Consider the following 13,084-nt stretch of genomic DNA (forward strand, 5'->3'; position numbering starts at 1 on the left):
GCATAGGAAACCAACAGCTTCCCACTACGATGAATCAAGGTTTGACTACGTTGATTCCGAAGCCTAATAAGGACCTATTAATGATTGATAATTGGAGACCAATTAGCTTGCTAAATAATGATTATAAGGTATTTGCTCTAATTATAGCTAACAGACTTAAGATGATTCTTGACTCTGTTATTGATGAAACACAATCTGGCTTTATGCCCAAAAGACACATAACTAACAATATCAGATTGGTTTTAGATATTCTGGATTATTCTGACCTCATAAATTGCAATGGTTTCATATTATTTTTAGACTTCTACAAGGCCTTCGATACAATGGAGCATGAATTTATATTTCAAGCTCTGGATAAGTATGGTTTTGGCTCTTACTTCTCTACAGCGATTAAAACATTATACCATAACAGTAACAGCAGTATTAAATTAACAAACGGTACTTCACCCAGATTTAACATACAAAGAGGGATAAGACAAGGCTGTCCCATTTCTCCATACCTGTTTTTGTTAATTGCCCAACTATTGTCTAACCATATGAAATCAAGCAATGTAAAAGGTATATCACCAATTGGCAAAGATGTACTCATAACACAGTTAGCGGATGACACTACATTATTCCTAAAAGATGAAAATCAAATCTCTATTGCTATTGAAACTATCTCCATATTTTCCAAAGCTTCTGGATTGTACTTGAATATTCCTAAATGTGAACTTATGGCGATAAAAGAATGTTCGAAAACAGCTTTGTGTAACATTCCAATAAAACAAGAAGTTCGTTATTTAGGTATCATAATAACCAAAAATCAGGAAAGTAGAATCACTCAAAATTTTTATCCTATTCTAGAGAAACTCAAACGCAGATTTAATCAGTGGCTCTTAAGAGATTTGTCGTTAAAAGGCAGGGTATTAATAACTAAAGCAGAAGGCATCTCTCGCTGCATTGGCATTGCACCTTGATAAAAAACTTATAAAAGAGGTTGATAAGTTACTTTTCAACTTTATCTGGAAAAATAGGACACACTACATTAAAAAAACAGTTCTTATGAACTCCTATGTCAATGGAGGACTTAATGTGTTGGATTTTAACACTTTAAATAACACATTCAAAATAAATTGGTTGAAGAATCTAATTACTAATCCTACTTCCATTTGGAATACTATACCTGTGTTCATGTTTTCTAAGTTAGGTGGCACTGAATTTTTCCTTACTTGTAATTTTGATATTGATAAAATCCCTTTAAAAATCTCTGCTTTTCATCGTCAAGCTTTTTTAGCATGGACTCTTATTTACAAGCATAACTTTAGTCCACACAGTTATTATATCTGGAATAATAAGGATGTTTTATTTAAAAGAAAATCTCTCTTCTTAGATAGTTGGTTTAGGAATGACATTGTTTTAGTCAACCAGTTATTTGATTCAAATGGTATTCTTTTCTCCTATGAAGAATTTTGTTTACATTTCAATTTAGCTATAACTCGTCATGATTATACCAAAGTATTTGGCTCAATACCATCAGGGGTTTGTATGCTGTTTAAGAATCAACCTAATATCACTTCATTCCACAGGCCGTTGACATCTCCCATACAAACTTTTGTTGGCAAAATTTGCTTTTCTAAGCAATCTAAAAACAACAATAAATCGATTAGAGCTTTATTTCAGAGTACCATAACCACGCTACCATATGTCATTTTTTTCTGGAACCGGCTGTCAGATGGTATTATGTGGAACGAAGTTTGGAAACTCCCTAATCAGTTTTTAATTACCAACAAAATTAAAGATATTTCTTATAAATTAATACACAGAATTTATCCTTCTAAAGATTATCTTCAAAGCAAATTCAAATTAGACATTGATACAAGCTGTAGCTTTTGTAAAACTTCCAAGGAATCTACTATACATCTTTTTTGGTTTTGTAACCTTGTACAAGATTTTTGGCAGAGTTTATGTGTTTTTATTTCAGAAAATATATTAAAGGATTTTTATTGTTTTGGAAATATGTTTTGTTTGGTCTGCACAAAAACCAAAACCAAAAACAATTCAACTTTGATAACAGATATATGGTTAACTTGTTACTTTTAATGGCTAAATTTCATATTCACAAGTCCAAATGTTTAGGAAGACATCCCTCTTTTTATGTATTCTCCTTTGAACTTGTACAGTATCTTAACTCAATTAAGAACTCCACTAACCCAAAAGCTATAAAAACTATTGGTGTTTGTGAAAAAATCAAGATCTTTCAATCACTTTATTCTTTGGCTTGATCAGTTACTTTCCCCCTAGCATATTTATGTTGTTGTTTCTGAATACTGTTCTTGTATTTGTTTATCTATGCATAGAATTCTTTTGTAAGTACAACACCATTAATATAGTACTTTTTAATTCCATTTTGTATTGTACTGATGTTTAAATAAAGGTTTATAAAACAAAAAACAAAAAAACCTTCCACGGTATCCATGCGTGTTTACGGCTACTGTGGAGGTCACGTGCTTCCGGTTAGTGTGGAGGTCACGTGCTTCCGGTTAGTGTGGAGGTCACGTGTATCCGGTTACTGTGGAGCTCCACAGTGGCTGCAGCCAGACCCTTCTCCCAGAGGTAACATCGTAGCGACCATTGGACTTGATAACGTTATAATAGTGAACGAGTGTTTCTGTGTCCGGCCAATGAAAACGTGTAGAAGCGATGCTGCAGCCAGAAGCACTCCAGCTTCGGACGGAGGGACGCGATGAACAGCAGGAGCGGAGACTCAGTGAGTCCGAGGAGGGAAACAACCCGTTCAGCTTCACGCCGCAGATCATCCGCCTGCACAAGGACCACGAGCTGTTTGAGGTAACCAAGCACCAAGAAACCGAGCAGAAAAGCAGGCAGCTGCTCGTTCTGCTAACGGCTGTAACGTGCAGATGAATGCTGTTTGCAGGACGGGGACATTCACAGACACATGTACCTGCAGGACCTGTACATCTCGGAGGCAGAAGACAAGCCAGCACTCAGGTGAGGGAGGCAGGAGATATAAGTGCTTGCTATCTATCTATCTATCTATCTAGCTAGCTAGCTAGCTAGCTATGAGCATGGGTCACCTTTAAACAGCACATAATTTACATTTGCCAATGCATGGGTTAACACACTCATCCTTTAAAATGTCTCCTGAAACTTTCAAATTACATTTTCATGTTGTTGTTAGGGTGAGCAGGTGTCACTCTTTATGTGTGACTGCACAGACTTTGACACCTGCCCCCCCCCCATGGTTGTGAAGAAATCAGTAAAAGCTTTCATCATGGCTCTCCTGCAGGTGAACATGCTAGGATCTCATCCTGGATCTCTCTCTCATCCCCTAAGCTTGCACCACAAAGTCAGATTTGTAATGGGATATGATGAGAAGTACAAGTAAAAACAAATGCAACTACAATCAAGACTAGGAAAGTTTTTGTCCGTTATTTGCGAGTCTCTGTAAAAATCTGTTGCTCAGAGAGAAATCTGCCATAGATTGACGAAACACTAAGTGAGATAAAGGTTAATGAAACAAAAAGGAAAATACAGGAGCCAGAAGACTTGCATAACTGACTTTCAACATCCTTTTACATATTTATTTCATCCTAAATTCCTGTGAGCATGACTCATCTATGGAAAGTCCTTTCTAGTGCTGAAAAAAAAAAACCTACCTGTAAATAAAGATTTGGGGTTATTATCTCACAATTTTGAGTCACCAACTCAAAAGTCTGAGAAAAGAATTCAAAATTTGACTTCATAATTTGAAATTTTGAGACAATAACCTGAAAATTTTGACTTATGGATCACCAAAAATGTTTGGTTTTTTCAGTGGCAGAAACAGGCTTCCATATTAACCTGCCCCACATACTATTTGTCCTTTGGTGTCTTAATGTCCATCCAGGTAAGGAAATCCCATGAAGTTGATTCCGTTCATGTGGATGTTATAATCACTATATTTGCACAATGACAAAAAAAAATAACACATTAATCCCACATTTCATTTTTGGGATTTTGGGAAGCTGATTACTTGTAAATAAAATAAGCGATCATATTTAGAAATAAAACGAGTCAAATAAGATGATTGCAACAGTAGTAGATTATGCACTTGGACATATTTAATTGAGAAATGCTAAAAATATTCAGTAAAATGACAAATTTGCCCCAGAAGGGATCATTATTTAGCAACCGTGTTGGATTTTCTACTTGACTGATGACTTTTAATCTCAGTGTTGGTCAGACTGTTGATAACCTTCCTCCTCCTCTTGTCTTGTGTCAGCGTGTCCGAGTTTGCCTGTCACATCTCAGGCTGCAGTGGGGTCTTCAGTGCTCTGGAGGAGTACGAGCACCACTACAACGCCCTGCACAGGCACGTGTGCTGCTCATGCCGCCGCTCCCTGCCGAGCGCCCGGCTCTTGGACATTCACATTCAGGAGTGGCATGACTCTCTCTTTACTATCCTTGCCCAGAAACAGGACATGGTAAGTCGGTGTCAAATAGAGCTCTGCTGTTAGGAGATATTTTGATTTTTTTGATTCTTTTGAAGAACAATGACATTTTCTTCACATTTTTCAGTACCAGTGTTTGGTGGAAGGCTGTGGACAGACGTTCAGGACTAATAAACACAGGAAGGACCATTTAATAAGAATTCACAAGTATCCTCCAGACTTCAGATTCGATAAAACCAAAAAGGAACGAGGGTAAGGCTGTGTTTTGTCCACTAGATGGTAGCAAAATGTCAAATTATGACTTTTAGTCAATCTCCTTATTGCCTTATCTACTCTTTATATTCTTACATTACACTCTACATGTCTCTTTTATTATTTATTTAGTGACATGATAAGATCAGACACATTATAGCATAAGATTTTTTTGCTTCTTTATTGATGCTGATGTGTAAAATTTGTATTTTTGTATTATTTTTCTAACTCTGTGAAAGGCGCAGTTTAAAATAGCATCACTTTAATATGTTTGCCTTATGCGTATTTTAAATATTGTATCTTTGTTAATAGAAGACGAGAGACAAAAAGAAAGGAGCAGAAAGACGCAGCCATGGAGGTGGTGGATGACGTGTGTGAGTCTGAGGGTGTCTGTGAGGTTATGTGTAACTCTCCGTCCGATGAACCCGAGGGAGGGGAATCCATGGAGACACACGAGTGTGAGGAAAAAGCCACTACCGAGGACGTTCTTGCTGCAGCCCAGGACACTGAGAGCACAGCGCCACGAAAGCCTCAGTATTCCTACAGGTTAGCCTTCAAATCTGTATGTGTTAAAACTAAATCAGCCATTTTTAAGAAATTTGCAATTAAAAAAAATCCAGAATATTATATAAGTTAAATATGTGTAAAGTACTGATTACAGCACATGTGTACTACAGTTTTTAGCATTTAAAACTAAGCAATCTGAGGCCCAGAATTGAGCAGCTGTGCTCTTTTCTCTCAGGATCCCCAACACTGTGTGTTTTGGTCACGGTTCGGTCCGAGGCTTTAGAGGACGACGAGGAAGGAGGAAGTGAAGCATCAAAGTCAAGGCTGCTATTTTCTGGCCTTTCAGATTTACAGCGTTATAACCTTTGTACAGAATACCTTCACAGTCATAGATGTTTTTAACCTGAAATAAAAAACAGTTTTATTTTGCAAAAATTGCAAGTTTCCTTTTTTTTTTTAATTGTTGTTTTTTTTTGTTTGTGGTAAATGAACTGCATTCATGTGGTGCTGTTCTGGTGTTGCTGATCCCTCAGAGCAGTGCTGCATTTACACAACAACCAACACTTACCCATTCACAATTTAACTGGAAAAACTGAAAAGGCATTTATTAGAGTTTTATATATATATATAAAAAAGGATGCAGTAATACTTAACTGCTGTGTTTTCAATATAAAAAAGCAGGTTTTTGGAGCCCACTTTAAATTTTTTGTTAGGAGAAACAAAAGAGAATGTCAGGGATTTCCATAATAAACTTTAATACTTGTACAAAACATCTTCCACTCTTGAAATATAAAATACACTGTACCTTAATAGCTCATGTAAGTTGGTCTGCCACGTTCAACACTTGGAGTGTTTGCAAAACTACACGAGGAGTTATCTACATTTAGTAATGAAGCTGATCTCGAGAGCTCTTCTGACACCTGTGCAAAAACATTCTCCTTTTGAGGTAAGGGCTCGAGTAAAGCAGGTTTATTGTATTTATGAAATGAGCACAGTTGTCAACGAGCTGGAAACTTAAATCTTATTGTTACAGTAAATTAACCTTTAAAGATCTTCTGGTTCTCACCCCAGTTAATGTAAAGCACTGAAGAACTAAGGCACAAAAGATGCAACGTGTAGAAACGACATTCTTTAAATTTGTATGTTTTTGTTTTGTTGAAGAGGAAAGGCCTTTAAAGTCTTTTTAGAGTTTTACAGCATCAGGGCTCACCTCAGGAAGTGATTAAAGGATAACTTTAATTTTCTATATTTCCATTTTAAGTTCAGAGACCCTATTAAAACACCAAATCCACAGATTCTCAACCATCACTTTCGCATCTTTGCAACATTAAAGTGTCAAAGTGATTCCCGTTATTTGTGAAGCTGTTTCTAAATGAGCGGTTATGCCCATTAAAAAAACCCCGAATTAATCTACCATACGTTTCTTTTTGGATAACATTCGAGCTCTGTGGCATACATGAATAAGATAAATCAGAAATGACTATCAGAAAAATATAGAAAGTCAGCAAAACTGTCATTTAAATATTTTTTCTATAAATTAAAACTCTCCTTGAAGAGGCGGGACATTTCAAAGCATTTAAAATAGAAATAATGAACAAGCCGTTGTCTTTCAGTGCGTCATTACAAGTTTTTGCTTTCAGCTCAAAGCAACAGGCTCTGAAAAAAATCGTCTTCTGTGGTCTTCTCTTACTACAGTAAAATTACTGGAACTGAAGCATACCTGAGCTGGGACAGCTGAAAATAAAAAAGGCAATCAACTGTTTTGTTTTTGTTCCTGGAAATAATGAACAGCTTTAAAATGAAGCGAGACTGTTATGTTAACATATCCCTGCTGTGGGTTATTATATTATTCTTTCCCCATTAGCGCTTTAACGAAAAACATTTCATTCAATGTGAGATTTCAGACAGATTATTTCATAAGAATATTTTTTGCTGGATAAAGCTAAGGCAGTTTCCCCAACGAAGCAGCTTAAAAGTTAGTATGAGTTAGGACAAGTAGTACATCCCATATGGTCCACTGAATAGTCCTGGTACGGGTAAGGCAGGCCGAGGTCCGTTCAGGGCCCCGTATAGCGCCGGGGCGCCTATTGGTGCGCTCAAGGGGAAAGGAAAGGCGAAGGCCGGGAGCAACGGCTTCGTGGCCAGCTTTAGTTTCTCCAGCTCGGCCTCCTGCAGTCTCTTGGCCTTGGCCCTGCGGTTCTGAAACCAGATCTTGACCTGGGTCTCTGTGAGGCCGAGGGAGCTGGAGAATTCCGCTCTCTCCGCGATGGAGAGGTACTGTTTCTGTCGGAACTTCCTCTCCAGAGAAAGAAGCTGAGAGGTTGTAAAGGGAGTTCTGGGTTTCCTGTTGTTCTTGTGTTTCCGTAGGTTGCACGGGCTGGGGCTGGGAAGTCCTGGAAATACAATTAAGAAGTTATGTACACTGCTAGAACTTCGGCGATCGATTTAATAGCATAACTAGTGATTGTTTGAAGTTTAATTTTTGATTGCGCATAGACTATAATCTGAAAGATCGGGGAAATATCAAAGCTTTTTAATATCCTAACTATTCTACAGTCAGTGCACCTTTGCCGTTATTTACTCTTTGGAGGAAAGTTCAAGCTCCCTCTCACTGTTGGCTCTTAATAGTTTTATTACAGACAATTATAATATTTTATACAATCGTTTAGCAGTCATTTTGTTTATGCTTCTTTGAATATGTCTATACAAGTTATTGACGTTTTTGTTTTAAATATCGCACAAAATGTCGCAATAGCGCATTCTACACTCACTTGGAGGGGATGCGCAAGGCGCCTGCAACCAGGAGCTCGTCTCCTTGTCGCTGAGGTCCACCGCCTCCGCTTTAGACCGATAAAATCCTCTCTGTGACGCACAATCTGCGTCCTCTATCCGGACGCAACCCGAGCCAGGCTCTGAGTCTTGGAGGCTTCTGCACGGCGTCCTGTCTGATATGAGTGATTCCACACTGAAAGGCAGATCTGAACTTTTGGTTTTACACCTTCTAACAGGTGACAGGTCCAGCTCATCAGTTCCAATTCCATCAGCGGCTCTATCCTCCGGCGAAGTCTCCCCGGGAGCGGCCACGGGCGGTGATCCTTGCGCAGGATTCATTACGCACGACTGCGGTGCCATACAACTAATTTTCCTGCCGCTCTCTCCGACACTGTTTATGTTTTCGTGGCTTCTCTTGAGGAGATAAGTGCTAGTGTAGATGTTCCTCCGATGACGCTACAGCTGTGTGTTTTTCAGGCTTTTACGCACAGACTTGTCTCTCCGTTAGCGCAGTGCCACAAGTTCCCCTTCCATCTTGCCGCCTGCCTATCAGTCTTTAGATGTTTCCACGTGACCGGGCTAAAGCGGTTTCTGATAGGCCGAATTTGTAAAGACAGTGTTGCGGTCCATTTTATATGCTGTGGTTTCTGACAGATATAAACCTCTCGTCAGTGGCACAGCTCGAGTTATTCTATGTAAGGTAGGACAGATGTGCAGTTCCTACCTTTTAAACACTCTTTGCTGGAATCCAAATCTAAATCTGCACTGGTTAATATTTTTATTTAGAGTTTATCAATTCGCCCATGCTTGTCCCCTTCAGTTCTTACAGAGCATTTTTGTGTTTTTAATTTTCTGCTTTACAATCCCAACTTTGCCTAAATAGTCAAATATTCCCTTTCTGAACTGGTAGACAACAAAACAGAACCAGAAAATGGGTTGCGCATACAAAGACATCAGGTGGACACAAACGGACTCTAAATGAGTGCTAAGATTTGGTGCGTGCCTTCTGGGTGTGTATATAGTGTAATTATTTGTTTTTAAAAATATTTACCATGTGGTGCTGTGATTGTGTCATAAATCCATTCACAGTTTAATAGATGTAAACCTCACCAGATATATGTCACACAAATTCTTCTCTTTGGGCCCCTTCTGGGAAGTTGTACCGGAGAATGTGTTGACAGTAGTTTTTCACCAGGTTTCATTAAAGCAGTAAGGCAATCCAGGCAGCGATTTACAGCACTCTTTATATTCCAAAGAGTTATTATCACTGTAAATTTCTATCTTGTGGCCTGTAATCAAATTGTCCATGGCCATATTTCAGCCTATTGTGTTCATTGTCTGTAATCCCTTTGAGAGACAGTAAAGGGCCCATTCAAGCAGCCCATCCAAATTGGCCTTGTTCTGCAGCTCTTCAAATCAAGTCAAATCATTTTCAGTGAAACTCTATATGTGAGCGTTCTTCTCTCTTATGGGAACTGCTGCTGGGCCTGCAGCGGCAGCGCACTGACTGAATGACTGTCTGTAGGACAATTGGTTAAATGGAGTTAACTGTTTCTCTCCCTGAGGTATGTCCCTGCTTTGATCCTGCTGCGCCTGGCGCCTGTCTGCTCTCCCGCCCCCTCTCCCCCTCTGTGTGACAGTGATAGATCGCTGGGTAACCATACAAGCTTTCAATGACTGTAATTTAGTGCGACATTACATTCTCCTCTAGTAACTGTGAATATTACCACTCTCACTCTCCGCCTGTTTGAAAGGAGACGCTGGGCTGTCTGTAGTGTTGTTGTTTCTCCTCTATTGTTTTGTAATGAATGAGTAAATATTTAAATAAAAAAAAGTTTCCTGCTTCTCTAAGAATGGCACACACATGCCACAAGAGTCAACCAAACATTTTGATGTTGAGAAATTAAAATCTATCTATAGGACAGCTGCAGCTTGTTTTCACATAGTCTGGTGTTTAATTAATAATGACTTTTCAGCATGTTTGGAAAAAGTAGATCACTTCTAAGCAATCTTTCATTATACTGTGATCAGCAAACACTGGTGCGGGTTTATCCATTGCTTTTCCCCTTTGGAATCAGCTCTTATGTGTTTTCCTGATATTTTATGCCAATCCATTCATCCTGTAGGTTATAAGATTATTAACTATTTACATGTAAAGTCAAAAAATGTCAAACTGACTTTCTTTCTTTACCCAACTCCAAGTCCTGCTTATTTAACTCAGTGGAGAACTGTGTAAAGAGTTAATTGTGGTTTTGTAAAAGAGTTTGAAACCTTTCGAACCAAGCATGTCGAAGCAGGCTTTATATATTTCATTCTTTAAATCTTTCCCTTTCATCTGAGTTGGCAGCGCTCGCAGCTATCCTAAGCAAACTTTTGGGGAGGGGGCTAGAGTCATGTGGGATAAACATTTATGAAACGCGCAGCGGGGAACTTGTGGTGGTGAAAGTGTATCGTCTTTAAAGGGGACGAGAGAGGCCTGTCTGCGGAAGCATAACAGAACATTATTGTGTGTCTGAGTGGACCTGCCAAAGCTGGTATGTCAAAATGTCAGTGGATGGAAGATCACAAACTCTTCTTTCCCTGCTTACATTCACAAGGAGTTGCACTCTGTCTTGTTTTCTTGAAATAAACTGTGGTCATTCATTGTGTTAAAGTTACTTGTTAAGCACTAGTTACCACTTGCAGCACTCAGAGCCAAAATTAGAATGACTGACATGGGTATTGCATCAGTTACTGAAACAATAATGTTGACAGGTACAGGCTTTCTTGGCTCCGGCTCAGTTTTACTCAGGCCCAATCATGCCAGTCAGCCAAGAGGATGTGCAGGGCCCGAGGTCTTCCTCTGATGTGCCTCGTTATCTGATCAGCAGTCGAGAGCAACTGCAACAACATGTCAGCCTAAATTAGTTTTCTCATCTTTGCAACTGTCAGCACATAGTGTGTTAAGAGCTGCTACTCTTAACCCAAGGTCAAGTGTAACCTATTGAGCAAAACTGTGATGAAGGACACAGATTTGACCCTTACAAGAGACTAATATCCAGGCAAAGTTGAGCCAGGAAAACCAGACAGGAGGTGATTATAGCCACGATGAAAGCTTCAACTTCAGTTTCCATCCACAACTTTTTGAGCAACAAGTGAAGTTTGGAAAGCAAGTATAGCACACACACACACACACACACACACACACACACACACACACACACACACACACACACACACACACACACATAGCAGTCCTAAATCTTTTTTCCTTTTCTTTTCCAATTTATGTTGTGATGACATATGTAATTGCGGGCTGGATGATGTTCACAGGCTTTTTAATGAACAAAGCTTTATTTATATATCACACACGAGTTGGAGGGAAGTGGCAAGTGTACAAAATGCTGGACCTTGATGTCAAGGACTGGGGTTTGTTTACAGAACCGAATGTGTTGGTATGTTTAGGCTACAAATCACAATCTTAAATGCTTTGAGTGCCAACATGTGATGAGTATGAGGTTTGATAGTGGGGCTTAGTAACGCATCTCTTCATCATGTAGGTCATCCAGGTCATGACAGTTTAAGGAACTTGAAAAAAAAAAGCAGCTGGATGTTTCACTTCTCATCCAAGAAGCTTCTTCAGTTCAGAACTTCTTTCCAAGCTCCTTATTTCTCCATAATCCGAAATGCATTTGCTGCTGTAATTTAGTGGTTGATAAATATGATTTATAAGAGGCACAGTGGAGAAGTTCATGCAGTTCAAACTCAACGTACTTGCATGAATGAAACTGAGGTTGCTTGTTTAAAGCATTATCTTACTAATTAATTTCTTAAGTAGTACATACTCAGGACTCATGTGCCAGATGATGCTTGAAGCTTTTGTAATTACCCGATGGATTATTGATTGATTAAGCACTTTTCATTTATCCTCAATAATGTTAGCATGGCTCGGCTGTCAGGGGAAAGTGTTGACAGGCGAGCGGTGAGCGGTTCATTGTGCCCCTGTGTGTTTTGTGTGTGGGATGTTGGGTTTGGTGACAGGAAGGCGAGTCCCACATGGTGTCTGACAGGGATGAGCAGAAGCCTTTGGCTGATGTGGACGTGGTGCCAGGTGCTAACAGGTGAACACAGAGATAGAGTTGCTGTATTGTTGCAGTTTGGGAGAAATGGAGGGGTGTATAGGGAACCGGACACCTTCTCTGGGCCTGGAACGAGCCAGGGGTTACAGAGTGAGCTCAGGGATGGCGCTAAGAGCAGGAGGGGGGACTCAGATGGCAGCTTGCACTCAGGGATGATAATGACAAAGATGATGATGTTGGAAAATGACCCACTAACAGATGCTTGGGATGTCAGATTATGGTATTGTTTGGCTATGATGGCAGATATAGGCATGATTAGTGTTAGGGTGCAGCACAGAAGCAATAGGAAGACTAATAGTAGCAAGGGAAACCTGACCAAAACAGACAACCAGAGGTACATTTTCCTAAATGCAGTGTCTTAAAATACAGAGAAAAACAATTAAACTACTAAAGAGGTGCCTGAGAGAAGTATTTCACAGAGGGACACAGAGGGCCTTCTATGTTCTCATAGTAATTTGAGCCGTTTTGGGGTAAAGTGAGTGGTTGTTACCACAGAATACGATCTGCTATGATCCTGTACATTGCAAGTCTTTATGCAGTCTTAAGACCTTGCAAATGTGTCTGCCTCAGCATCAGTTTCCTCTTTCCTCCTCACTGCAGAGTGAAGTCAGACCACAACACAATGGGAGACAATAGCGAAGACAGCTGGCCTAGGCTTTCTGGAAAATGAAAATAGTGCACCAATTTGTGTAAAAGTGCCGCTGACGATTTGTAAATTCGGCCAAAGACTTCCAACAATATTCTTCCAAAAACCGCTGATGTGATGGCAGCTGCAGTGCAACATGCTGTGACCACTTAAACTGCGATAAATCACACAGCAGCACCTGTTGAGAGATGGGCAGCCCACTGAGACATTCAGCAGGAAAAATGTCCCATAATCTGCCAAATACAATGCGTTTTTTTCCCACCAATTTAATTATGCACAATAAACAAAACAAAACAAAAATCATGCAGTGGTTTAGTTAAATGTTTAGCAGTACTGGTAAACTATTTTGTCACTTT

General features: G+C 39.5%; 2 protein-coding genes across 3 annotated transcripts; one reads left to right on the plus strand and one right to left on the minus strand.

Moving 5' to 3' along the window:
* Nucleotides 1-2,531: 2,531 nt before the first annotated feature.
* znf511 (zinc finger protein 511) lies at nt 2,532-5,627 on the plus strand. 2 transcript variants are annotated; one of them, XM_026189180.1, is made up of 6 exons: nt 2,532-2,829; nt 2,918-2,991; nt 4,265-4,466; nt 4,561-4,685; nt 4,998-5,231; nt 5,428-5,627. In XM_026189180.1, the coding sequence occupies exons 1-6, from the start codon at nt 2,683-2,685 to the stop codon at nt 5,498-5,500; spliced, it is 855 nt and encodes a 284-aa protein (XP_026044965.1). In that variant the 5' UTR covers nt 2,532-2,682; the 3' UTR covers nt 5,501-5,627. The 2 variants fall into 2 exon arrangements, with proteins under 2 accessions (XP_026044965.1, XP_026044966.1); XM_026189181.1 differs by having other exon boundaries at nt 5,001-5,231.
* Nucleotides 5,628-5,930: 303 nt separating this feature from the next.
* Nucleotides 5,931-8,521, minus strand: msx3 (muscle segment homeobox 3). Its single transcript, XM_026189184.1, has 2 exons — nt 7,964-8,521; nt 5,931-7,585 (listed from the first exon to the last, which is right to left on the minus strand). The coding sequence occupies exons 1-2, from the start codon at nt 8,322-8,324 to the stop codon at nt 7,179-7,181; spliced, it is 768 nt and encodes a 255-aa protein (XP_026044969.1). The 5' UTR covers nt 8,325-8,521; the 3' UTR covers nt 5,931-7,178.
* Nucleotides 8,522-13,084: the final 4,563 nt, after the last annotated feature.

This window comes from Astatotilapia calliptera, chromosome 13 (assembly GCF_900246225.1).
Source record: "Astatotilapia calliptera chromosome 13, fAstCal1.2, whole genome shotgun sequence".
NCBI classification, from domain to species: domain Eukaryota; kingdom Metazoa; phylum Chordata; class Actinopteri; order Cichliformes; family Cichlidae; genus Astatotilapia; species Astatotilapia calliptera.